Consider the following 27,844-nt stretch of genomic DNA (forward strand, 5'->3'; position numbering starts at 1 on the left):
TTAAGGATTTTTTAATTCATTTATTACCTGTGCACAAGAGAAGTAACTACCAATAGAAACTCAAAAGCTATACAGTATTTTTCACTTGGTGGTTAAAAGTAATTAGGAGTATCACATGACCATGAATAGAAGTAATTTCTCCAATTACAAATCAGAATACATGTTGAAATCTCAGTGGAACAAGCCAAATAGCCATAAAAGCAATTCCAGAGCACAGGGCCATGGCTCTTCAATTTGGACAATGAAAAAAGTAATTTACAGTTAATCTGTGAATATTGAGATAACGTTATAATGCAAGTTTCTGTACAGTTAAATGTAAAGAGACATCCAGAACAGTAATTCTAGTATACTTTAACTGAAGTTGCTTAAGCATTTTTTCTCAGATAGTTACCAAAGATCCTGGGCAATTCTACACCAAATTCAAGTCCTACGACTTTTTTTTTTCCCCTGTTTGTTTGGTTTTGGTTTTTGTTTTGGTTTGGTTTTTTTTGTGGGGTTTTTGTTGGGTTTTCTTTTTTCTTTTGTTATTTTGTCTTTACTTACAATATCACTCTATTGTATTGTGTAAATCTAAAAATGAGCTGTCTCTGTTGTATATACTGTGTTCATACTTCATAGAAATTAAAGCAAAAGATGGTAGATTACTCAAGTGGTACAAATCTTCCAGCATTTTGCTAGTCAAGAAAAAAAAAAAACATGCCAAAATCACAATAAGCAGTATTGGTACCCGCAGCTTCAATTAATTTGTTTCCTTTTTAATGTGTAATCTACATAAATTACTACTGAAGGATACGGTTTAAGGAGTAAATAAATTGGCCATTTGTAGGTCAGGCAAAACTTGTTTATCCAACTGTGAAAGCTGATACTGTTTTGAAAAAATCACAAATAATGCTGAACAAAATAACTGATGCACTCAAAAGTGAAAATGCATTGATTCCCACTGTCTGGAGAAAACTACTGCACTCCACCTTCAAATGCATCAGACTGATTTTAGTTGTAACAAGACAATCCCAAGAGTCAGAATGAAATAAAGCAATTTGAAAGATTAAAGAGCTGTTATCAAAAATAAATTACATTTTTTCAAGTTAAAAGAAACACTGCTATGAAGGCTGAGAGGCAAGCAGCCTTTCAATAGCTGCATTGATGTCTCCTCCTGTTGCTATTAGTGCTTGTAAATTTGCTTCACGGTTCAGAAAGCCCATTGCGCTCAGCTGTTCCAGTTGTTGCTGAAATCGAACTTCTGGATTTTGTAACTGCTAAGAACAAAATTTCAAGCTATAAAAGCATACCACATATTTAGCAAAATACACAATTTAAACATCGGTGGATTCCACACCACTCAGTCTTTTCTAATTTTTGACTACACCTTTTTCAAGTTCCAAAAACTATATTCAGACAAATTCAATTAGCAATTGAAGAAATTTTTTTTAACATGTCAGCACTGTCAAATTGTCTACACTTATACAACATTCCTGAACTCCATGAAAAACTGACTGACACAGAAGGATTGAAATTGAATTGGGTACATGCATGTCCCTGAACAGTTTCTCAAAAATATGCAAATAGGTGTTTTTTTAAAACAAAACAGAGTTGAACGTAGCAATGTGGAACAGTAAAGATTATATTGTCAGAAATCCTGAACATCACAGGCTTTATTTTCCTCAACATAAAGATCATCTCTTTTGTAACACTCCCAAGTATCTGTTGACTAAAATTACCAAAATCCTGATTTTTAGAAAACTTGCGTCTAAGGCAAACTGTTAGCTGTACTTTACAGGAAGATCCTGTTTACGCAAACACATGGCAAAATTCTGCATTGTCTCAATGGTATGATCATCAGAGGCATGTTTATAATCAGGACAGAGGATGTTTTTTCAGTATTTACTTGCACAGCTGCAATAGCACTTTTAAGCCTCCTCTACTGACCTTTGAGCAGAAGCATCCAGTGGGCTCCCCCCTCAACTATCTGTCTTATTTCCAATGTTTTACAATTAAGAATAAAAGTAAAATATCTAGAATACAATGATGTACTTTACCTGAGCATTTGCACCAGCAAGTGCCTGCAACATCTGGTGGACAAACTGCTGGTGAATAGGCTCAGCAGTTCCTGAAGGTGGACTTGTATTTTCAGTGGAAACAGAACTAGGCACAGTGGACGCTGTAGGAGCTCCGCTGCTTCCCACTCCAGTTGAACTGGGATTAAATCTGTGTAAATTACAGAAAAATAAATACACCACTTGAATAATAAACACTAGTTCGTCTCTTCTCATTAATTAGTGCAAATTCTGTCAAAGAGATGACAACAACTGGAGTAAAGAACTGAGACAAAGATCAGAGTTATCACTGTTTAGAATTGCACAGCAGACAAATGTGACAGATTCTAAAACTAATTTAGTTAAACTAAAAAAGGCAAGAGGACGAATCTTTAATAAAGACTGTATAAATCTCTAAATTTAAAAAGAATAAACAACACAAGGGAAGACTTGCTGTCCAAATTTGTAAGATCAATTCTTACCCTGGTATAAGCCCTGGTGCTTCTGTTGCTAATGTCTGCAAGCCCTGCTGAATCTGTAGCAGAGCCTGCATTGCTCTGGGGTTTGACATAGCTGATAACGTGTCAGGATTCTGCATCTAAGAGAAGGAAAGAAACTCTTCATTATATGTAGATGTTCTAAGGTAATTTTTATTGCTAGATATCTTAGAGAATCTAACAATTTCAGAACTTGGCTTTTGATTTTGTAGTTGAATATTACAAAAAATCCTTCAGTTACTTTTTTCTTCTGTGTGAAAACTTTCATAGAAGGTGATCAATGAACTCTCTAGATGTAGAAAAAGCCTTTCTAACAAGAATTATACAAGGATAAGTATTTTTCATTACAGATTTCAATCTTTCAAGGCCACAATACTGTGTTAGTATATTATTCCAGAATTAGTCTCCTATATCATAAAACTAGTAAGCAACAATGCTGAACATGATGAAACTTGACCAATAAATACTAAGTTCCCTTTTCCTAGCTAATTTCAGATCACAGCAATTTGATTGTGACTATTTGTACATATCTTTCTATCTGTAGTGCTCTTACACCTGAAATGCAAACAAACACACTGCAAAATATACCAAAATGTATAGTATTCAAGGATTCTCAGTTTACTGTGACTTCGGTTACAAGCTGGCTTTCACATCATCAAATAATTTAGAAGGCAAATCCTTTTCATTTCTGAAATGAAACATCCAAAAACCCCATTATTTTAGACATAAACTCAAAACTAGCAGCTTATGCTCACCTTTGCATAGAGATGCAACAGGCAAGTGAAAAGTAATGTTTCAGTTACAAATAACAAAGTTTTGGTAATCAGACCAATGAGCAGATAGGCTTACTAATTTTAGCAGCTTTCCCCTGATTACTTTTGTGAAAAGCCAGATTTGATTCATGCAGAAATCACAGATTAAGGTGAAACTTCCTCTGGTGCACAGCAGAACTGCAGAATAGGACATGAAGAACTCTGCTCTGAGTGCCTAAAGAGGTTTCAGAAGAGCAATTAATATTCTCTATTCATCTCTTGGACTTTTATCTTCTTGATAGCTAAAAGTCAACAAATAACTAAATGTATAGTAGATGGAAAAGATTACTCAAATTTAAAGAGGTAAACATTTTGGGGTCTCCAAAAAATGCTGTTGCAACTACTTTATGAAAATATTTAAAGCATAACTAACTGTCTGATATTTGAAGCTGTCTTACATAAATGGTGGCCCAACAACTAGAGCACTTAAGTGACCTGGATCTTACTTCTATTAATGTTATTAATTCCAGTAGCAGCCATTCTTCCCTAGTTCTGCTGGGCAATTGCCCTTAATTGCAAAAGATGCCTTCCATTATGCCAACTCCATGGTTTCTGTATCCCAATCCCATAACATAAACACAGGTATAAGCAAGAAAATACAAGTTGAAATATTACCAAAATTCTGAGAATACCCAGATATTTCTCCACTTCACACCACACCTGCTAATGTGATAATCATCTAACTTTAAACAGTAAATACGACAGAGATCTATTTCCGCAGATAAATTCCAAGGTGATAATAAGAGAAGGAGATACACAAACGAAACAGATAAGATTCTTACTGTGCCTTCATTAATTACCAATTGCTTGCAGATTCCAAAACATAAATGTGGTACTAGCTCCTCAGAACTACTGAGTCACTACAAAGCAGTGGCAACAGGAAACACCACATTCATGTGGTTCAAAAAATATAAACAGTATCTTCTGAACACTGAACATGCTACTGTAATTCATGTATGTGCTCATTATTTTACTCATAAAACCTCCTGTGTGCAGTCAGATCTTGGCAATGCCTATTGACACTGATTTGCAAGGACTACCTAATGACAGAATGTATGCAGTGGATCAGGTTTTCAATTCCTACAAAAATATACTTCTATTTAGGGAACACAGTACTACTACACACTGTGGCAACTAATACCATGCAGATACCTGGGCTGCAAACACAACGTTGGTATGAGCAGAAGAGAATGGTAGAGCAATCTTTCCAGGAAAGACTTCAGAACTCACTTCTTTTAAATTAGCTAATGGCTTGGGTCTTTCAAGACATGCTCCAGGACCTCTTTTCCAAATATTTAAGGCAGGTTTGAAGAGGCATAAGAAAAGCATGCTGAAAGTTTAACTAGGAGTGTGAAAAGTATTACTATTTTAATTTGTGAAACAAACAGGTATCTTCTGGCTGGTGTGCAGTAAGAGCATTTATTCCTTCTAAGCAAGAACAAATCTTAGTGGTTGTGCAAGTCATAGACAACAGTCAGGTTTAACTTTTGAAAGAGATGGACATTAGCAAGAAGATTATCAAGGGAAATCTAACTTTGGTATATAAAGCTAATGAGAATATATTACACAACCTAGCTATAAGCCAAATCAAAGACAGGCATCAGTTTACTAAAAATATTGCTCATTGACTTGAAGACCTTTATTAAGAGCTAGTATCTCATCTTACTTGCTGAAGGAAAGTTGGAAGTTGTTGTCTCATTTGTTCCTGAAGTTGAGGATTTCCAGCAAATAAAGGATTATGCAACATCATCTACAGGACAAAAATACTGAACTTCAAAGATCAAGCAGTAAAAACCACTAGAGGTTTTAAAACATTTACTGATAGTACAGTAATAGTCTATGAAAACTACCTCACAGAATAATAACCATCTACTCCTTTGGCCAAAACTTTCTGGGGGTGCTTGCTTGTTTCGCTTTTGCTTTGTTAGGTTTTTTTATCTTATAAGTGAATGGATTTCCAGATACAAATAAGGCAGTATTGCCAAGTATTACAAGGAAATCCTTTTCTGTTCAGTCTCCTCTACAAATCTAAGTAGTAGTTTTGTTGTAAATATCGCCTGAAGTCAAGGATATTTCCAAGTGAGTATTTAACACAGAAGAGATAATATTTTTTCAATCTCAGTTCAGAATTTACTTTCAATATTACCACTTTAAATAAAAAATGAAAGCAGCTCTACAATGCCATTCATAAAACAGCACCTCCATTTTTTACAGTGAGCACAGGTCACAAATGAGAAGTTAAAACCAGAGTCATATCTAGACATGGCACCAAGTCCCCTCCCTTCACTTCTCCCAGACTAGTCGAGGTATTTATCTACTATTAGCCCTACCTTCATTTATAACCAAAGCACTTGTTTTGTCTGTTTCTAATGCTGGATCACAAGTTTAAGGCTGTATAAAACATACACAACCCCACAAGTTATTTTAGAAGCATGTCAGATATGACATCCAACTATAAATTGAAGAAACTCACTGCAACAAATTGTGGAAAGTAAGCAGGTAATAATTTCAGTGAGTTATGAATTAACATTAAAAACTGGTCCATTTGCCACAGGCAATTGTTGAGCTTTCGGGTTTTGTCATTTTTTACTTTAATACACAGAATATATTGCTATACCAAACACAATTTACCTGTACTGCAAGATCAGGATTCTGGCTTAATGACTGCATCATGCTTCTCATGTAGGGTGCAGACAACATATTCTGCATAAGTTGTGGGTTTTCTGTTATTTGCTGTAATAAGCTCTGCATTCCTGGTGTGTAGAACATACCAGCTTAAAGAAAAGTTAAAGGGCACTTTAGTAAACATCCTGACTACAATCAAAGTAGACTATCTAAGCCAGAATATAACCACTTGGTTTTAATGAGTTTAAAACCTGGAAATTTACCTCAGCTTGGTTCTGCTTATACAGACACATCTATCCTAGAAGTTAAGACAGACATCGTACCCAACACACTCTCCATCAACTATCCACATTATTAGTTGTTTACCCATTTGCCTTAAAACAGAAAAAATACTACAATTCATCTACAAATTTGTTACCTTTGTTATTTTAAGGCAGTATACAAGTATTATTATCACTCTCATTATTTTTCTTTTTATTTTTCCTATTTTTCTTCAGAGGACTTTGATAACAGTAAAATGTACTACAAAAGTAAACAGCAATAAAAACTGAATCAAAAACTCTCTTCCTAACAAAAGAATCATTTCAACAAGTTTGCAAGTATGTGCAAATACAAACAGTTGCAGTAACAAACAGACCTCCAAGTCCAGGTCCCAAATTTGGTCCAGTTGAGCTCTGTCCCATAGTGCCAGAAGTGCTATTTTCAGCATTACTGCTGCCACTGCTGTCACCACTAGTGCCGGTATTTGCTGTAGAAGTCTGTGAGCTGGATTGAGGAGCCCACGGATTTGGCAGAGGATCTCTATTTTCTGTACGAGACGGCTGATTATCCCCTCCTGCCGATGCATTGCTTACTAAAGAAGCAAATGGGTTACCTCCAAACTACAAAGGAAAGCAAACATTTATCAACAAATTTCTAAATCATACATTACAATCAACATTCATGGCTTTTAATCAGTTATGCTCACCATTCTACAGGAATTAAATGCAAATACTGTGAAAAGACATTAACACTGAGAGATACTAAGACCCCCCAAAAAATTACATCAGATTTGTTTTTGAAAGTAGTGTTGCTACTGCACTGTACTTTGATCACAGTAAAATTGTGAATTGCATACTGATTTCTGACTTTGAAGTCTTTTATTCTTCTCAGTTAAAAGTTACTAAACATGCCCTTAAAAGGGTTTTACTGGACTTCCAAATCTTAAAGCAATGAATTAAAGGAATTAAAAATTAAGTAACAAACAAATCTATTAACTTTAAAATTGCTTCTCAATCACACAAAGTAATAGCTGTATTTCTTCAGGCTCAGAAGAACACATATTTTTAAAGCTCTTTCTTCTCAAGAGTTAAAGGTTACATAGCACTTCAAGAATTCTTTTGTTAAGTAAACATCAGGAAATTTTAATTACTTCAATTATTTTATTTTAAAAACCAAGTATTTCCTTTCTGTGTAATTTGTAATCTTTTCTCACCTGTTCCTCCGCTGCGTTCAATATTGGCTCCTGAATGTCTGTGTACATGCGTCGCAAGGCATTGTATCCCCCTGGTATACTTTCAAGGTTGCTCAAGGCTCGGTCCTGGTTTCGCATCATTTCCTGCATCATTGCAGGGTTTCTAGCAAGTTCTAGTGTCTAGAGAAGTGGAACGTTTAATCTGTATTAATAAGAAATCCATTCTAAAGTAAAAATGTCAGCATTTGGCAATATCTCAGTTATCCCTGTCTAACCCAGTTTAAAATTATGATTAAAGCTGAATCAATCTGTCAGCTCAGTGTGAGTCAACACAATTCGGAATTTAGTCAGCATTCTACCATAATTCTTACTATTTCTAACATCTCTACAGCAGGTAGTCTATAGTATGGAATTTAAAACAAATACATGCAATTTCAAAAGTGTCTATTAATCGCTTCAGGTTTTGATACATTTTGCCACACAACATATCGTGTTCATCTTTTAATTTAAAAAGCATTTAGAAGTACCCACAGTGAGATACAATGAAAATACGCAGTATTTTGGAGAATTACTACTTATGGTAAAATTGCTGGCTAGACAACAGGTTTCAAGGGCAGACAACTAAACTTAGTTCTAGCCTCAGAATACATGACTACAGTACCCAATGACTTTCCAAAACTACGCTGCAGATTTTGTGAAGTATCAGTCTATTCCGGACATTAACAATGAGAAATGTAAAGACTGGTTGTCTATGGCAACCTTTTATGGATTTTAAAGAAGATTAAATACTTCAAGAATGTTTACACACTCCACTAAGCACATCCAATTCCTGCTCTGTTGTTTACAGTAACAGCAGAATCACAAGTAATGAACTAACAGATCTTTCTACATACCTGTCTCATTATATCTGGATTATTCAGCATGTGACTGATTTCTGGATTTCTCTGTATCAGTTGCTGCATTTGAGGGTTAGCCATAATTAACTGCCTCATCAGGTCAGGATTTGAAAGCATATTCTGAACAAACGGATTCTCCATTATCTGAACCATCATTTCTGGATTGGACATAAGTTGTCGTTGCATCTGACTTTGCAACTCCGAGAAGTTTGAAGTATTTAAGCCCAGGCTACTCAGGCCTGCCAAACCTCCAAGGCCACCTTTAAGAGGATGAAAAAAAAGTGACTGACTATGCTTCCAATCACACCCAAATTCTTTTTAAATACAAAATACTTGAACATATCTCACACTTCAAAATAACAAAAATGAATGGAAAGTCCCATCTTTTGCAAGGTTGTTCAGGAGTTACTCACTAAGAGTTTGCTTCCTTAAATACCAAGACACATAACTAAAAATCCAACAACCTTTATTCTTAAATAAGATTTGTTATAATCCTAACAACTAATTGTCTCATTTTCCAAAGCTAAGATACAAGAAATGTTTGAGTTTGGGGACTGTAGGTCTGTGTCCCACCCCCTCCAGCAACATTTAACAATTGCATTTGTAATAATCATTTATCTGTCTCTTCTTGGTTAGACTATAACCATGAAAGAACTCCCAATATGAGTAATTATTCTAATAAAAAGTAGATCCTGTGTTTGTCTTGGTAGTAGTGCACTAAGAGTTAATTATGTTTTGAATTTTTGTGCTTTTCTGAACCCAAATAAAAAGTTTCAGAACGTACTAGAGACAGTAAAAAACCACTAAACCTAAGAAATCATCTGCTTACTATAATTGGCTTTTCCAATTCTACCTCTTCCCACTCTCAAATGCAAAAAAAAAAAGACTAAACAGAACGAAACAAAACCTCATCACAACTATGGAAATAGGTTATAATTTTTAAGTCAACAGACTGCAGCCTTCTCATTCACAGAATTGAAAACTCCTAATACTATCAGACTTGAAATCTAAGAAATACTTAATTGTAAGATTGGCAGCAATTTTGTTGCTTTTATTTCTGATCATGGTTTCAAGTTACAGGTCTGAACTTCTATGATTCATCGATTCATCTGTATTCAGACAACAGGAATTCAGATGCATTTTTAAGAAGTACAAGGACGCTGGAAGGTATTTCTTTACCCATAGTGCCAAAATAAAACATCAGTAGCACCTTACCACTGAAGGTGAAGCAAATCTGAAGTTTATGGTAAAACACTGGCACAGTTTATCCAAGGAGGTGATGGATGCTCAATCTCTGGAAACATTCAAGGTCAGGTTGGATGGGGCTCTGAGAAATTTACCTAGTTAAAGATGTCCCAGCTAATTGCACAGGGGTTGGACTAGGTCACCTTTAAAGGTATCCCTTCCAATCCAAACCACTTTGTGATTCTATTTAAAACTAATGAAACAACTCTGCTCTGGTAACTGACTGATCAGAAACCTTCTACAGACAATTCAATATATATATATGTAATCAGTTTTTTGCTGATGTATGTATTTGGGATTTGCTTTTCAGATTCTGTCTACATTGTAACAAAGCTTTGGGGACAATGACTTCAATCCAAGAGAAGATACCCACCATGTTACCTAACAAATATTCTTACCCAAGCCAAAGGGGTTACTGTTTGTTGACACTGGTGTTGAGGTGCTAGTGCTTGATGTTGATGTTGTGGTAGCAGTACTCCCAGTGGTATTTGCCTGTTGAGTTGCGTGGTCTTGTGATCTAGAAAAACAATTTTAAAACTTTATAAAGTGCAACATGTTACTTTAAGAGTGCCATTAAACATAGCTATAGCATTATACTTGAGAATCTTAAAATACATTTTGATTCTTGGTCAAAATCCAGTTATCCCCAGATGGCTTCTCAGACACCTATAATGTCTAGTTTTTACGAACAGCAGTTCCAAATAATAAAAAACCTGACAAGTATCACTACAGTCATTACCACCTTCTCATATGCCTGCAAATGAATTGCTGTCTTAGATGTCCTCATCTTGCTTTAAGGATTCATGTCTTATTTCACTAAACTCACATACTACTGGTAACACACCCACAACTTGAAGAAATAAAGCCTGAAAAATTTAATGCAGAATTTATTTCATGCCACATCTCTAATAGGATATTTTATTGAATGTGAAATTCAGTTAATGTCACATTTTATTAGAAGACAAATCTCAGACTCTCAATAACCTTCAAGAACAGGCTAATAATGAAATCACATGAAGCTAAAACCAGAAATAATTTAGCAAAGCCTGTGCCACTAAAGGCTGCCCAGGTTGTATACTCACCATACCCTTCTACTGCAGGCAGAAAGATGTTACCATGTAGTAAAATAGATCAAGGAACTCAGCTTGAATAAAGCTAACCTGGCCTCTCTCTCTGTTCTAGAGAAAAGAGACTACTTTGAAATCCAAATCAATTCTCCACTGTGGTTCATCAATCAATAAATGCTTGTATTTGCAGTACTACAGAATAAAATACCTTTAAAAACTAGAATTGAGACTTCACAAAAAGATTTGAGAATCTGTCAGTACATACTCCATACTTCACCTTGTGAACTTTCTCCTACAATGTAACTCTGTGCTTGCTTCACTTAAGCAAACATCAGGAAAAAAAACCAACTATACAAAAAACAATCAGAAAGATGGCTTAAATGCAGAGATTCTCCCGAGATTTCTAAGAGTTCTTTAACTTCATTATCAGCAACTATAAACTTTAAACACAAGATGACTCTAATTAGCCAAGCAGCTGTAACTTGAATAAGAAAGATTATAGACCGTATACCGATCGTGATTCTCCTGCTGGAGATATTTGGTTTTATTTCATCTAGAAAACACATGCAGCTTTCCTCCATAAGCAAAAGAAAAATAGTAAGCAAAAAATCCTATTTGTATTTTCAATTGAGAAACAATTTTGAGAAGCAATTTTGCTGCTTCATGTAATGGACATGAAACATTCTCAAAAGCGTGACAGAAAAGTAGATGACACAAACTTGCAGCTCAAGAGTACTCCCTTGCAAATAGGGGCATATTTTCTGATGATAATGGTGCATGTGAGTGTCAAGCCTGTTAGCCTCCAGTCTTTTCAGTAATATTCCTGTCAAGTGCATACAGTCTTTTGTACCCATTTTGACATTATGTTTTCTCCCAGAACTTGCGAACAAATGTACCTGTTGACCTAGAACTCTATTCAGAAATTCAATGTAGCTTCACTGCCCACTGCTTATCACTCGCTGCTACTGCGACATTGTAGAAAATAGGTTACAAGATTTCACTGAAGGTCTGTAGCATTCTGGAAAATGTAGCACACTAAAAAAAGGAATCTTTTTTTAACAAGGATTGGCTGGGATATATGAAGATTCCTATTTTGAAATTAATATCTAATATAGCCTAGAAAAGAAAAGATCACCTTCAGATTTAGTTTTAGAGAAGAACTTTTACTTACTCAGATACATAGCAGCAACAGTAACAGCAGCAGCCAACAGAAATGGCACAAAACCAAATCAATCTTGATACTCATGACCAAAATTCAGCACGTTCCAGACCACACTGATAGGGTCTAAATCTTATCTTCCGAGATAAGCATTGACTATAGACATTTTAGCAAGAATACTACTGAGATATTTCAGGACAATGCTATACCTTCTCAGAGGTGATTTTCATTCTTTCCAGCAGGTTTTAGCATGTTTTTAGTCTATTCAAGCAAAGCTAGTGGGTGAAAACTTTAATGCATCATTTGAAGACATCACAGGTACATGCAAAGGATCATATTTCATTTTCCCAGACATGATAAAAATATTCTGCAGATAGTAGAAATATACTCTACTAAAATGGTTCAAAAAAGGAGGCACTAGTAAAGACATGGAGTGCAACGGAGAAAGATGCAGGAACACCGAAAATTCCCCAAAAGTCACGCATTTGACATTTGTGTTCCTGGGTTCCTCTGCTCAGAGGCAAAGTGCAAGAAGAAGAAGGCCCAAGAGGCTGGCAGTGGTATTTCAGTATGTATAGCTATAGTAGGTCCAAACTATAAAGCCTCTGAAGACTGTGCAAGTCAAAAGCATCCTGCTAATACTACTCATAATGCCTGTCTGCCACACTCAAGATTGTAGGCATAAAAGGAAAAAAAAAAAAAAACCGCAACAGCAAAATACACATTCAGATGCACAAGGACTAGAACTGCAATATTACCTAATACTGTTTTCAAGATTGGCATGGCTTCTATCAGCCTAAATTTCAGGTGGAAGAGGCACAGGGCAGGAAAGGGACACCTCTGACAGTACAAACATGTATTTTGACTCCAGGACAGAGAACATAATCCTTCCAGCACACGAATACAGAACTGAAGGCATCAATTTCAAAAGGTACCTACATTTAATGCTACTAATTTCAACAAGAATTTGTATTTAATGCTAATGTTACTAGCCAGCCTTTGTGTCTTGGTAAGGCCTAGAAAGGGAAAGCCTATTTCTGTTCTCTCCTACACCCCATGCTCTTTCCTTCAACATATGACATTTTCACATCAGATGGGATCCTTACCACAAACAGACCTAAGTAGAACAAGAGCAAAACCACTTTAATTCTAAAAGAATGAAAAAGTTATTAACTAGTATCAGACTGTTTTTGAAGAATCTATTATTCTACTTGTTGGAAGGACACTTGGGCATTTCACAGGAAGTGCACACACCATAGCTAACTGATACAAGTTTCTAACCATCGTTCTAATGCTTCTTCACTAAAAGAGAAAAAAAAAAAAAACAAACAAAACACCAAAACCAAACCAAACAGACAAAGAAAACAAACAAAAAACATCCCAAACCACCTTAAAATCTAAAGTCTATTTAGACAGATAAATTCATTACACTAAAACAGTTCCCACAACTTTTCTTTCCTTGTTTCACTAAAACAGAGTCTTTACTCATTGTGTTGGTAAGACAAGGAAAGAAAATTCACTGCAGATAAAAAAAAAGCAAGAAAAGATTCACTGCAAGTTTTCATGTGTGAAAAGAAAATCTGCATAACATATTAATGGACAGTAAAAATTGCATAAAAAATTGTATAATAAACAAAAACCACAATCAAAATAAAAAAGCAAAATACATGTATTTAGAAACATAAACCAAATAGAATACAAGGCAAATGAATAAAAACCACTGTAATTTCATAATTTCACTGTTTTCTTGCAGCAGCTGTAACTAAGGACCTGATTAAGGTGATTTAGTCAAATCTAGTTTTGCCCAACAGAAAGCTATTAATAATACAGACTACTTTTACTTCTCTAGAGGTAAATAGAAGACCACTTGTTTTTAAGGTTACCTGTTTTGTGTTTTGATAACCAGGTGAACAGTGAGTCCATCATGAATTCCATGCTGAGTCAAAGTATCTTGATCTTTTAAAATTTTTCCAGCAAATATCAACACAAGTTGATCAGTGTGGGACTTGAAACGCTTAGAGATTTCTTCCTTGAACTAAACAAAAAAAATATTATACATTTATGTAAGTAAATACTGAACTGCAATTTAAAAAAATAATTTAAGAAGAATCTGTTTTTTACATTTGCTATATTATCTCATCACTTGTACTGCATATTTTGTATTTCACAAACTAGAAACACTTTTGTTTCCCGAACTTCTTTTTGTCCACAGGAAAATGGGAAGTGTTTGTCATTCAGAAAAAAAAATCTGAAGAATTTCACATCATTAGTTATGTAAGTCATGACAACAAAAATCTGAATTCTCTTGAAGACTACTGTGACTTCCATCAGGCATGCATCCAGGATATAAATACATACTAGTATATACAGTACAGTAATTTCACGAATACAAGCCGCACCAATTTGACTAAGATTTTGCTCCTAAACCGGAAATGCGGCTAATAATCAGGAGCGGCTAATACAACCTCAGAAGTGCCTGCCAGAGTGCTGAGCCGAGCAGCTGCAAAGTCGGCATTTTGCGATTGTTACAAATCGCTACTCTGTTGCACCGCGGGTGGAGCCTGGCTCCCTGTAGGCAGCACGGGGGGCGGGGAGAGAGGCGGGAGAGCTCTCTTTCCTCCTCTGCCACAGCCCAGGGGAGAGACGGGGGGGGGGCCCGGCGCCGCCATTGCCGCAGCCCGGGGAGGAGAGGGGGGACCCGGGCCGCCCCTACCGCGGCCCGGGGAGGGGGGGGGAAGCGCGCGCCGCCATTGCTGCGGCCCAGGGAGGGGGGGGGAAGCCGGCGCCGCCATTGCTGCGGCCCAGGGAGGGGGGGGGAAGCCGGCGCTGCCATTGCTGCGGCCCAGGGAGGGGGGGGGGAAGCCGGCGCCGCCATTGCTGCGGCCCAGGGAGGGGGGGGGGAAGCGCGCGCCGCCATTGCTGCGGCTCGGGGAGCCGACGGGAGCCCTGCGCTGCCATTGCTGTGGCCCGGGGAGCCGACGGGAGCTCCGCGCAGCCATTGCCGCGGCTCGGGGAGCCGACGGGGTGCTTTGTCCCCGCCCGCCGCCGCCGCGGCAGGAGCGGGGAAACTCCGTCCCTGCCCGCCGCCGGCGCCACGGGCGCGGGAAAGCTCCGTCCCCGCCCGCCGCCGCTGCCGTAGGAGCGGGGGAAGCTCCGTCCCTGCCTGCCACCGCGGGGCAGCGCCGACCCGGGGTGACCGAGCCCAGGGGCAGCGGCGGCCGGCCCCGAGCGGCAGCGCCGGGCTGGGCCACCTGGCCCCGTCAGCGGCCCCTAGCGGGCCGAGCCTGCACAGCCTTAGCTCAGCCAGTAAACCCCGCCCTGCCGCGGTTCTGTTACTAATTGCACGCGGGTCCTCGCTGCGAACGACAGAGCGGCTTATATTCGTGTGCGGCTTATCTATGGACAAAAACCAAAATATTTGCCAACACCCAGAGATGCGGCTTATAGTCAGTGCGGCTTGTATTCGTGAATTTACTGTACTTAAACACACCCATATGTATATACACGGTAAAGCATGCATATAATTACATGCTAGCAAGTACACACATACAAAAGTGCATACCACTGAAGCCATCCTTTACTGAAGGACTCATGATACAATGTCACAAAGAGGATATATCTGCCCAGGCTTTTGCTGGAACTGAGTATAGTCTCTCCCTAGGCAGCATTTTTGCTGCCTTCCTTCCATGTGTCTAAAGTAGCATTCCTTTCCACACAGACACAACTTGTACCTTAGGTGGCTCTGCTTTTCTCATTTAATGCATGACACAGACACATGAAATGCAGTTGCAGCCCAGAGTACAGTGAATAAACACATTTTTCATTTTATCAGGAAATCATTACCATGCAAGACCTCTTACAAAAGAGGCTGCTTGCTAAGGTGTTAACTGTGAAAAACACCTTAAGTAACATATTAGCTCACATACCCGTTTTTTTTGTTTGTTTTTTTTTTTTCCTGAGGCAGAGGAAGAGAATCATCTACAATATGGAAAACAGAATCTTTAAAACATTGAAAAGGAATGTGAAGATCATCTAGTTCCAACTCCTCTGCCAAGTGCAGTACACCTTTCATTAGACCAGGTTACTCAAAGCCCAGTCTGGTTTTGAATGCTTCCTGCAATGGGGCATCCACATCTTTTCTGGGCAACCTTTACCAGTGTTGTCACAGTAAAGAATTTCTTCCTAATATGAGAGAGGGTAACGTCATTACCCTCATATCATCACTCCATGCCCTGGTAACAAGTACCTCACCATCTTTCGTCTCTCTTGGCCACTGCAAGGCTGCTCTAAGGTCTCCCTGGAGCTTTCTCTTTTCCAGGATGAACAAAAGTCCCTCCGTCTGTGTTCACAGGACAAGCACTCCAGCCCTCTGATCATCTTGGTGGCCTCCTCCTGGCTCACTCCAACAGGTCCATGTCCTCCTGCACTGAGGTCCTCAGAGCAGGACACAGAACTCCAGGTGGAGTCTCACCAGAACAGAGCGGAGGGGCAGAATCCCCCTGCTGGCCATGCTGCTTTGGATGCAGCCCAGGATACAATCAACTTTCTGGGCTATGAGAATATTGCTGGGTCATGTCCAGCCTCTCATCCACCAGCACCCTCAAGTCCTTCTCCTCAGGGCTGCTCTCAATCCACCCTGCCTGTATTTGTATTTCAGATTGTCCCAAAACAAGTGTAGGACCTTGCATTTGGCCTTGTTGAACTTCATGAGGTTCACATGAGCCCACCTCTCAAGCCTGTCAGGGATGACAACCCTGTCCTCCAATGCCTCATTCACACCACACTGACTGGCACAGGTTGCTGGGACGCACTCAATCCCACTGTCTATGTTACTGACAAAGATGTTAAACAATGTTTCTCCATGTATTGATCCCTGAGGACACCACTCATCACTGGTCTCTGCTTGGACAATGAGCCGTTCATCAGAACCCTTTATATTTGTTATTTGCTGAGTAGTCCATTGGCCAAAACTACGTCTCTCTCCAGTTTACAGACAAGTCACTTGGCACAGTGTCACTCTACTTCTGTGCAAGTAGCTTATGTCACTCACTTTTCCCTGATCCACCACCACTGCAATCTCATCAACAGCAACCATCAACTTTGTCTTTAGTGAAGTTGTATTGACCTCAGTCTTCTCCTTACCTTCCATGTTCCTTAGCATAATTTCCAGGAGGTTCTGTTCCATGATCCTGCCAGGCACTGAAGTAAGACTGACCAGCCTGTAGTTCTCCTGAATTTCCCTTCCCAAAAATATATGGATGCTCTGTTTTGCCTTTTCCAGTCTGAGGGAATTTCCATGGGGAACTGCCACAACTTCTCAAACACAATGGCTAGCGGCTTAGCTATTTCCTTGCCCAGCTCCCTCAAGGCCCATGGATGTATCTCATCAGATCTCAAATCTGATCTTCTACGGAGGATGGTTCTTCATTCTCCCAGTCCCTGCTTTCACCAACTTGGGCAGTGTGGTTGGAGCATTTGCCAGTGAAGGGAACAGGCTGGAGATTGGACAGTGGGTGCTGAGCCACTGTCCTGTGCGTCATTTGTTTCTCTTGCATTTTACTCCTCTCTCCCTCTCCTTCATTACTATCATTGTTGTTGCTATTATTAATATTATTATTACTGTTGTTGTTTTAAACATTAAACTGTTCTTATATAAATTCAAGTGTTTTACTTTTTTCTTCTGATTCTCTTCCCCATTTCACTAGGCGGGAGAGAAATGAGGAAGCAGTTTCATGGTAATTGCTGGCTGGGTTTCAACCATGACAGGTTTTGATGATGGAAATTAATGCATATTCAGGCAGTTCTAAAAAAATTCATTTTGCTGTTGTTTAGGTCTTCAATTTGCACAACATAACCAAATAACAGTATCAGTAAATGACAGTTAAAATACTTCATCCACTGGGAATACCAAAAGCAGAAGGAGTTCAGTGTCACTGGCTGGAAATGATGAGCACTTCTGCCCAATTCTCCTACTGTGGTGATTCATTCTTTTAATTATCATGTAACAATCCAACCAACAATATCAGCTCATTTGTTTTATTGCTCTAAAATGCAAAGGTTTTTTTCAATGTAATAATACTACACCTTGTGGTATTACAAAGGTGTTTCTGGGCATAAGAGAGGACTCAAAGTCGTGGAAATAATGCTTCAACATATTTGACAGCTAGTGTATTCATGGAAACTAGTTAATTGTACTCTTCTAGTAACTGAATACCATAAAAATAATACTAAAAATTGATAAATTTTAGGTGATTATTAGAAAAATATGTGAAGAGAAACAGTGGGAATCAGACTAAAATACTGGACTAATATCTAGACAGAGGGAGAAAAATAAAAAGCATTCTTAACCAGAGTGAGTTGATTCAAGGCTACGTTCTTCTAAAAGCATGGCAACTTGCAGATTTGACATGAATTAGAACAAATCCAAAGCTTGTTTTGTTGAAGTACTTTGCCCAGATTGCCATTTTACTTCAGGTTAACTTGTTTACATAAACTATTTTTTTGCTTTGAAATACAGGAACAGTATAGCTTTTCACATTGAGAACACTCATTGGCTTTCTAGCAGCACACCAGCACTTCTTATCTATACTCTCAATTCCATGCCAAATACCTTTATCTTCATAGCAACTTGAAAATAATCACCATTAACAAAACTTGCCTTTTTTTGTTCTGTGTTAAGACACACAGGAAAAAAAACCCCACGCTCTCTAAAGCAAGCCCAGGACTTCTACTACACCTGCTCAACTTGATTGCCTCTGAAAGTTTTTGCAAGGTATAGATGGACACCATAAAATGTTGATGTCTAGTGCTGAACAAACGCATACCGGTACCCAAGCCAGTCAAAGAAAACACTTTGTCACCTAACAAACCAAATATCTGAATACACATGAAGTAGAACAGCTGACTAAACCAGACACTGTTTTGCACTGTCAGTTTGCAGAGCAGATTCATAATTTAAACATTAACCTATGACACCTATCTGACAGCTTGACCTTGGAAGAACCTGGTAAAGAGTTATTCCAGGTAAAGTAGAAGTATTAACATTCAAACTCTCTTTTACCATATATACCCTACATAGTCATTCAAAAGCTTCTGTTGACATCAAAAACAGCAACTGTAATAATCTTACTATCCACTCACAAGACAAAAATATAAAAAAGTGAAAAAGTAATAAAAAGAAGAAAACAATAAATTAAAAAATACTTTCAAATTCTCCCAATCTCAGCTTAGTAAGTAATATTTAAAAATTAAATTACAAGGGACCACCTGGAAGAGGTCTTGGGCAATTAACATCCAAGTCCCATTGAAAGTAACAGAAAACAGGCCCCTAAAAAATTCAACCACTTTGAAAATATTAAGCTACAATTTTATCTAGATGACTGTAAAAAAAAAAGGTTGCTGACTCCTCCCCGAATGAAACTCTGTTTTGAACACAATAGAGGATGACATGGATGCAAATGTTTGTACTTAGAAGGCTGAACTGCAGTTTTCTACTACAAAGAAAGATTTTGCAACACCATTACCTTGTTTGGCATTACTGTTTCAAAATGCACCCATAATATTTAAACCGCATTTCCTAACAACATACACAGTCAAGCATATTGACTGAATTCCAGTATGTCTTACACCCACACTGAGCTGTCTCAGAAGCAAACTTTGATGAGTTCCAGCTTTCTTTTATACAACAGAATTAATGGTTACAGGTCATCTTGACCCAAGAAGTAAGGAACCAAACACACTCATGGCTACAGCTGATAGCTGTGGTTTCCTTTTGTGATGAATCATTCATTACCTGGTCACCTTATGACTGACCAAAAGTGTGTCAGTAAAAACAGGGTTTTATTGTACAACTCTAGGACACTACACAGGAAGGAAGACAAGAATTCGTCATTTCAAGCAGGAATATAAACACTTTTGGTCCACAACAGATAGCTAGGAAAAAAACCACGAAATAAGGCTCCTATGTAGAAGCACAGTAATTTCACAACTATAAGGCACACCCTTTTGACTAAAATTTTCCCCCAAACCCGGAAGTGCGCCTTATATTCTGGTGTGTCTTATATAATGGACAAAGTTGCGAAATTTGCCAACCCAGAAGTGCAAGGCGCAATGCGGGGGTGGTGCTGCGGGAGCGCCGAGTCGTGACGGGGGGCAGAAGCAGGCGGCTGCAGCCAGCAGAAGCTGCGCAGGGAGGGAGGGAGCTGCCGCCGGCCCTGGCTCGGGCAGAAAAAGAAGCCGAGCTGCGCCAGCCAGCACCGGGCAGGAGTGCCTGGGCCTGTGGCAGCTGCGGCCACCAGGCAGGGGAAGCTGGGATCCACGGCCACGCGGTGGTAGCCTGGAGCTGCAAGCCATGCCAGACAGTGCTGGGGGCAGGCAGGAGTGCTGGTGTCTGCAGCACAGGGAGGGCACCGGGGGCTGCATTTAAAGGCCACACCAATCTGTGAAAAATGTTTGCAAATTGAGCACCTGCCAGTAATTCATTACTTTGTTGCACGTGGCACAGCTCCTCACTGCAAAAAAAAAGTGCGAGCCGTGTTCTGAGGGGGGGTGGCGCCACGGGAGCGCCGAGCTGCAAGGCGGGGCGGGAGCGGCCAGCCCTCGGTCAGCAGTGGCCGCACAGGGAGAGAGGGAGCAGGCAGTGCCGCGCCGCCCCGAGCCGCAGACGGTCCCAAGCCGCAGCCGCCCCGAGCCCCGCCTCACCAGCCGAGGGCAGGCGGGAGTGCCGGGCCCCGTGCATGGGGAGGGCAATTGGGGCTGTGTTTAAAGGCTACACCAATCGTGAAAAATGTTTGCAAATTGAGCACCTGCAAGTAAACTCCATGATTGCAGGATTCTGTTACTTCGTTGTGCACAGCACGGATCTTCGTGACAAAACAAAAGTGCACCTTATAGTCCGGTGCACCTTATATAATGTACAAAGTAGTAAAATGTTCCGACTCCCAGAGGTGCGCCTTATAGTCTGGTGCGCCTTATGGTCATGAAATTACTGTACTCTGTTTTTCAAGTCTCAATGGAGTTACTATTTTATGGTGGCTTTGACAATGACCCACGCTAGTTTCACCAAAAAATTATTTCCTCAGATGTCTGCAACAAAACCAAACTCTCAAAAAACCACATTTCAAAACACAAAGTCAGACTCTTGATGAGCTTAAAAGGCTAGCAGTCGATAATGGGTAAACTGCAGCACATAGTAGTGTAAAGGGCTCACAACTCAAGTTCTAGCCATGTCTATTCCTTCCAGGGGTTCTTCAGCAAGACACTGCACTCCTCCAAGCCCTTGGAGAAGCAATACTTCTCCATAAAAGCACTTGACAACCTACTCTCTCCCTGTTCATTGTGTACCTAATCACTGGCAAAGCAACACAAACCGAAAACTCCATTCAGAATGAGCACTGTCCTGGCTCAGGTAAGGACAGGGTTAATTTTTGCAGTGGCCAGGAGGGGGCATGGCCAGGACCCAAAGATTATTCTATACCACCTCCCGTCATTGACAGCAGCTGGGGAAATGGAATCTCTCCAAGGTAGAAGGGGTTCCTTCTGGTGGAGAAAACATGGTGGAGGGAGATGTCCCCTATTGTCTGTTATCAAGAGAGTTTTTTCCATGTAAATCATTGATTTTCTTGCACCCTCTGTCATTATTATTGTTGCTGTTAATATTTGTTTTCTTATCTCACTGCTGTTTCCAGTAAATTGTTCTTATCTCAACCTGTGATCTTGACCTTTTGTGCTTCCACCTCTCCTCTCCAGCATGCCTTGGCTTGACAGACAACTTAAGAAGAGTGAAAAGAGAAAAAAGCTTTTTAAGTTACAGGACAATAAGATTCAACTCAACCCATTGCAATTTTTGTGCTGCGTAAAAAGGGAAAATGCTTCAACATTTTCATCTTGAAAACTCTCAATTGTATTATACAACCCTTAACTAATTTATTCAATGTAACTAATTAACATTCAATGTTATTTAACAAACAAATAAAGCACTGGCTCGAGAGAGAAAATGGCAGTGTGGTTTGGAAAGTCTCAGCGGGGTCACTGAGTTAGGGAGTAACATCCCTAACAAACAACAGCACTGTTTAGCCAAAGAGTCAAAATCGGTGTGTTACCAAGACTATTCTTGCACTTAATACAAAACACAGCACCATATCAACTACTAAGAGGAAGATTAACTCTATCCCAGTCAAAACCAGAACACCATGTCACCACATACAACAAATCCTTCAGATTTTACCCTAACTTTACTCCCAGACAATGACCTTTTTTACAGAGACAAAGTTTATAGTCACTAGACTGAAATATTGGTTGGTCTTAAAACTCTTTACATGACACCTTTACCACAGCTTATTATTCATTAAGGTATTATATGCTGTTGGAAATTTTGATCTGTACACAGTCCAATTTTTTTAAAACTGTGTAACATCCCTGACTGAGGGGGGAGGGATTTTAGCAAAACAAACTCACAGGACAAATGTAGGCCATATTTAACTAGATAACATTTTAAAAATATTTAAAAAAATAAAAAATAATGTCGTACATTCATGCAGAAAAGTATCTACACAAAAGACACTTCACATACTACTTAAATAGATTTTCTTATTTTACTCTGTCTGCCAGTTGTTTATCAGAAAACACTTTTTGAGTACTACAGTCAGATAACTGATACCTTTGAGTTACATCTAACTAAGCCAATAGTCAGGAAAGTCAATATACTTTTGCTTCTGAAGGTTCTTCTATCAAATAACCACCTACCATCACCCTAAAACAATTTTGATATCACAAAATGAGGGGAAAAACCCCAAGGTTAAGAAATACGTATAATCAGAGTATATCACAAGGCAGACTCCATAAAGAATCATACAAATATGTCACAATGCACTGAGACACCAGACAATAGAAAACCTAACACTAAATGCTTTGTGTATTCAAGTGTCTTGAGACACCTGAAAAACAACAGAAACCTGAACCACAATCCTAGAAACAAAGAACAGACTGGACTCCATTATATAGTTTCAACCTATTTTCTTTGTACTATCCAGTAATCCCTGGATTGCAGAAAAACAGTGAAACAGAACTGGATCATATTAAAGGAATTGTTCCTATAAAGTAAAGTTTCTTAAAAAGTAAAACATTACATAAAATATTAAAAGCATATGCAAGCCAGGAAAGATGCTCCACTACCAAATTACCCAAAGCTTGAACAATTTAACATTTATGCTTGTGTGATCTTTGTAAAGCAGAAGACTACCAATTTGGGATTGAGAGAACCAGGGACGAAAATGAAAACCTGGATTTATGGATTTGAAGTTTCAACCATAAATTATACTGAAAATTAATTTTAAAAATTTAGAAGCTTTCCACTCAAAAACCAGTTTCAACACAATGAATACATTTACCTTTAATTTTAAGTAGCTCAGGCGTTTTATCTGTAATTTAGGCTAGCGCAGAAAGCACATTTGTATTCACCTACTTTAAAAAAACACAATAGAAGCTGTTAAATATGCTGTTAATGAAAACCGTATTCCATACTGAAGAGATATTCTATTTAAAGGTTGAAGCTAAATAAAAATAGGGAAAAACCCCTAAACCTGATAAAGGATCTAATCTGTTTTCTGTGGAACTAAACTCAATTTAACTCTTCCTGATGGACATTGCTCCAAAATTTTCATATGATCAAAGGACTAACAATCCTTCTCTGCAAGAACTTCAAGTTTCTGAAATTATTAGCACAGATTTACTGTACCCACTGTTTGTTGGTGCAGCAGTTAATAACACACAGCTAGGTATGCCACTCTGTTTCAGAGTTGCAATGCTCACAGAATGGACAACTCAGTATCTTTCAGTATGCTACACACACACAGACAGTAAGTCTGCACTAGTTATAATAAACTTATGAATACTTCAAATACTTCAAAAAACACAGGGCACTAAAACAGCACCAAGAAGTAACAGCAAGCTTCAACTCTTCTAAAGCTCCCACATTCTAAATGATGAAGGTAAAAAAAATGTTTTTCCTTGTAAATGGTTCCAACACCTCAACACTCAAACAATTCAAGTCATTCACTAAAACACGAAGGCATAAGTTGCTCCTAAAATGAGCATACTCTTTCTTTGTACAGAGACTTTACCAACCACATTAAGACAACTCTGCTAAGCAAGAAATTGCAAAGACTGCATTGCCACAAACTTCAGAAAATAAACTGAAGGAAAAAAACACAGGACAAGAGACAGTTTTAGTGAGCCCGAGTATCACCACTGCCAGCTTAAATCAACAAGTTTATAGTTATTTATCTTTTATCCATCATGTATTCATTCTCTGCTCTGAGCAAGACCAGTATCATACCCAGTCAAGAATGCAAATATTTGGTCTGAGCCAAACTGTGCTCAGCACAATCAAATAGTTTTAAGAGAATAAAAGATAGACAGCAGCTGCAAACTGACCTCCTAGAGTGGCTTTGTATTTAGTTTTCCATACCAACCTGCATACTCTGTGTTCTAGCTGTACAATACAGGAACACGGTAAAAAATCTACTCTGCTGATGTCTTCCAGTACAGGAAAAAATCTTGACAGAAAAGTTGCAGACCTGGTTTACAATAACAGAGTAACATAAAATACAATTTTTTTAGCCCTAAATTTGGCCCTGGTGACATGAAACATTTCCCTAGAAAATCTAGGTTCATGTTCCAGTAGTATTCTGAAATAGCTGTAAAGAAATAACTCAATTCTTTAAGTACTAAAGTTAGCTATAGAAATATACTGAGGGAGTTTCTTCTGCTGGGTTGTTGTTGTTTTTTTTTCAGTCTACGAGTTACTGGCCTACCTATCTCAACTGCACAAACCACTTGCTGATCCCAGATGCATTTGAACAGATGTGCAACTTGTCTGGCATTTGAGATTAACCTATTTTCAAGGCTGGCTCTAGAAATATTATATCTGCTGTTGATGCCTATTATCAACAGCTCATTTTTGCAGTTTTAGAGAAAATGCTGGTATCAGTCACATTACAGGCACAGTGCATTTTTTTAGTGCTATTACACTGTCTGACCAACCTGGCAGGGCAATCTTACTTCACAGGAATTAAATTATAACTGCAGATCTAATATTTTAGCAACAGTTCCAAGAGAGACAATTCTCAGAGTTTAAGATATCTGTAGACAAATACATCTGAAGTCACGTGCTCTGTTAATTTCCTAAACTTAGATGGAGGTTTTCAGTAAAAATTCATGCTCTTGATAGGTTGTACAACTATCTCAGTTTATGACAACTGTCTATTTGAAAACACTTCACCAATACTCTAAAACAAACCTGTTAAAGTCAAATGATTACAAAATTCACAGCTAAAGTCAATCTGTTTATCATTTTGAAAGGACCCAAACTGACTGACTGCTTTTCAGGACAAACACAATCCTCAGGTTAGAGTCAGTTTTTGAATCTCTCTTTTGAAATATCCTAACAAAACAAAAGCCCCAAAACTGCAAAGACTTTTACAAAAACTGCATTGATGCTGCTCACAAATCTGTGGAGAACAGAGAAGTGAAAAGCACCTCTTTCAGAGTGAGATTGCTGGGAAAGCAGTGGACAACATTAAAAAGCAAACACAGTCATTTTACTTTTGAGAGAAATGCCTAGATCAAGCTTGCAGAGAGGGTAGCTCACAGCACACAACCAACTCAGCTGTCAAAAGACTAGAGAAGACAAGAGAGCGACTTCAATACATTGGCAGCTGGGGAAAACTGTGAAACTCAGGTCTGGGACACTTCTAACCCAAATGCTGACGTACAAAAAAAAAAAAAAACAAAACACAAAACCAAACTGAATCTAGATTAGACATAAGGACAAAATATGAAAGCAATATTAGTACTTTCTCTATTCACAGCAACTAGGTGAAATAAAAGTCTGACACTCAAGCTGAAGTACAAGCACTACATGAGCCTTTACTTCATCTTTTGTATGCTCTTCTATTAACCAGATAGTGTCCTTCAGCTCACACTTAAGGAATGATGTCAAGTTCTGTACCTAGACATTAGTGATGCTTTCAGACATGTAATCTTTTTCTGATGAGGTCTTGCAATACTAACGAGACCAAAAAAATTTGTGGAATAGCACGAAGTTGCCACATTTAGTGCCATTTCAAGGAGAAAACTGGGAAATCCTGTGGAAAATGAAAGAAGTTCTGAATATAGTGATGTCTACATTCTTTACAAGCAGGAGACTCTGCGTTTTTACATTTTGATAGCATCTTTTCTATGATTTGTTGCTTTCTAATTTAAATAAATGAAGTTGTAGCCAATACTTGCACAGCAAATCTTTTACGAAATGAGAAGACTTGCAGGAAACAGTGTCGATGAATCAGCAGGTGACACTAGCTTGAGACAGAGGCAGGTGGGAGACAGACTTTCACAGGAAGGCACAAAATCCCTGGTAACTTGGTTATCTGACTGCAGTGCCATGCTAAGTACCATACCCATAACTAGCACATTTAAGTACAGAAGACTGCAGATTTTACAAACAGACTACAAGGCTGTGACTTCCCGGAGTTGAAGGCCTACTTGCTGCTTTTAAAGACAGTGTTAGATCAAAATAATCACTAGAAATACAGAGCTACAAGTGACTGCTTATGTATTCTACAGTCATGTTAGCCAGTCAGTGAGACAACTACCACCAAAACCAATCAGCTCAACAGGGCAACTCCCAGGTAGAAAAGGAGAAAAGAGAAGGCTTTGAGGTGGCCTAATTGTGGCCTTCCAATACCTGATGGGAACTTACAGGAAAGATGAGGCAGGACTACATGCAAGGACATGTGCTGACAGGACAAGGGGCAATAGCTTCAAATTGAAAAAGAGTAGGTCTAGATTAGCAATTGCGAAAAAATTCTTTACTGTGGGCGTGGTGAGGCACTGGAACAGGTTGCCCAGAGAAGCTGCAGATGGCCCATCCCTGGAAGTGTTGAAGGCCAGGTTGGATGGGGTCTTGGGCAACTTGGTCTAGCTGAAGGTGTCCCTGCCTAGGACAGGGGAGCTCGAAGACTTTAAATGTCTCCTTCCAACCCAAACCATTCTATGACTCAATGACTTCACGAATGAGCTACATCCACCTTCCGAGCCGGCCTTCTGTTACAGCGAGAGAGAAGCCGGTGAGGACGGTACGAGGCCGCACGTTTGTTTCTTCACTACCCCTGCTAACCTCAGAAGAGGCTGGGATCGGTGCTGGTGCTCGCCCAAGAGCGCCGGGTGAGACCCGGGCGAGCAGAAGCTGCTTTGTCACCGGGAAGGGCCCGGCGGCGCTCCCCTCCCGGCCTCCGCTCCGCCCGGTCACGGCCCCAACGTGGTCCCGCCAGCCCCCTCAGCCTGCTCCACCACCCCTCACCTGCCGGATGCTGCTGGTCTCGGAAACGGCGAACTCCTCCTTCTCCTTGGGAGTCTTCACAGTGACTCTGATGATCCGCGGCTCGGAAGCACCGGCGGAGTGGCCGGTGGGGGAGCCAGGGGAGCCCCCCGCGGGCCCCTCCGCTCTGTCTGACATTGCCGTGTGCGGACGGGGCGAGGCGGAGCAGGGTAGGGCAGGAGCGGACAGGACAGAACGGGGGCCTGGCCGGCGGCTCCCGGCGGCTCCAGCCGAGCGCTCACCCCGCGCCCGCGACACCGGAAACGGCTCGGCCCGGTCGCCGCGCGCCGTGATGACGCAGCACAACGGGGAAGTTACTAGAAAGGGGCACCGCCCGGGCGCGCGGCTGGGCGCGCGCGCCCCCGCGGCGCTGCGTGTGCCCGCGCGGGCTCGCCTCGAGCCGCGTGACTCAGGCGGAGGCTGCCCGCGTGTCTGCCGCTCCGGGCTGGCACATTCCTGCCCTCGGGATATCCCTTCGTGAGGACAGGGCTGTGTCCAGTGCTCGGCTCCTCAGTACGAAAGGAGAGAGACGGACAGACAAGGAGCTACAGCAGGGGGTCACAAAGACGATTTGGGGTTTGGAGCCTCTCTCGTATGAAGAGAGACTGCAGGAGCTGGACCTGTTTGGTCTGGAGAAGAGTGAGAGGGGGATTCATCAATACATATAAATAAGGTGCATGC

General features: G+C 39.8%; 1 protein-coding gene across 4 annotated transcripts; it reads right to left on the minus strand.

Moving 5' to 3' along the window:
• UBQLN1 (ubiquilin 1) lies at positions 1 to 27,434 on the minus strand. Of its 4 annotated transcripts, none has more exons than XM_033085978.2 (11): positions 27,146 to 27,434; positions 13,671 to 13,822; positions 9,960 to 10,078; positions 8,314 to 8,576; positions 7,442 to 7,600; positions 6,605 to 6,848; positions 5,974 to 6,116; positions 5,009 to 5,092; positions 2,516 to 2,631; positions 2,037 to 2,205; positions 1 to 1,253 (listed from the first exon to the last, which is right to left on the minus strand). In XM_033085978.2, exons 1-11 carry the CDS (start codon positions 27,299 to 27,301, stop codon positions 1,101 to 1,103), a joined length of 1,758 nt encoding a protein of 585 aa, XP_032941869.1. In that variant the 5' UTR covers positions 27,302 to 27,434; the 3' UTR covers positions 1 to 1,100. The 4 variants fall into 4 exon arrangements, with proteins under 4 accessions (XP_032941869.1, XP_032941868.1, XP_032941871.1 ...); XM_033085977.2 differs by having other exon boundaries at positions 1 to 1,256; XM_033085980.2 differs by lacking the exon at positions 5,009 to 5,092.
• Positions 27,435 to 27,844: the final 410 nt, after the last annotated feature.

The sequence above is a fragment of the Catharus ustulatus genome, chromosome Z (assembly GCF_009819885.2).
Source record: "Catharus ustulatus isolate bCatUst1 chromosome Z, bCatUst1.pri.v2, whole genome shotgun sequence".
NCBI classification, from domain to species: Eukaryota; Metazoa; Chordata; class Aves; order Passeriformes; family Turdidae; genus Catharus; species Catharus ustulatus.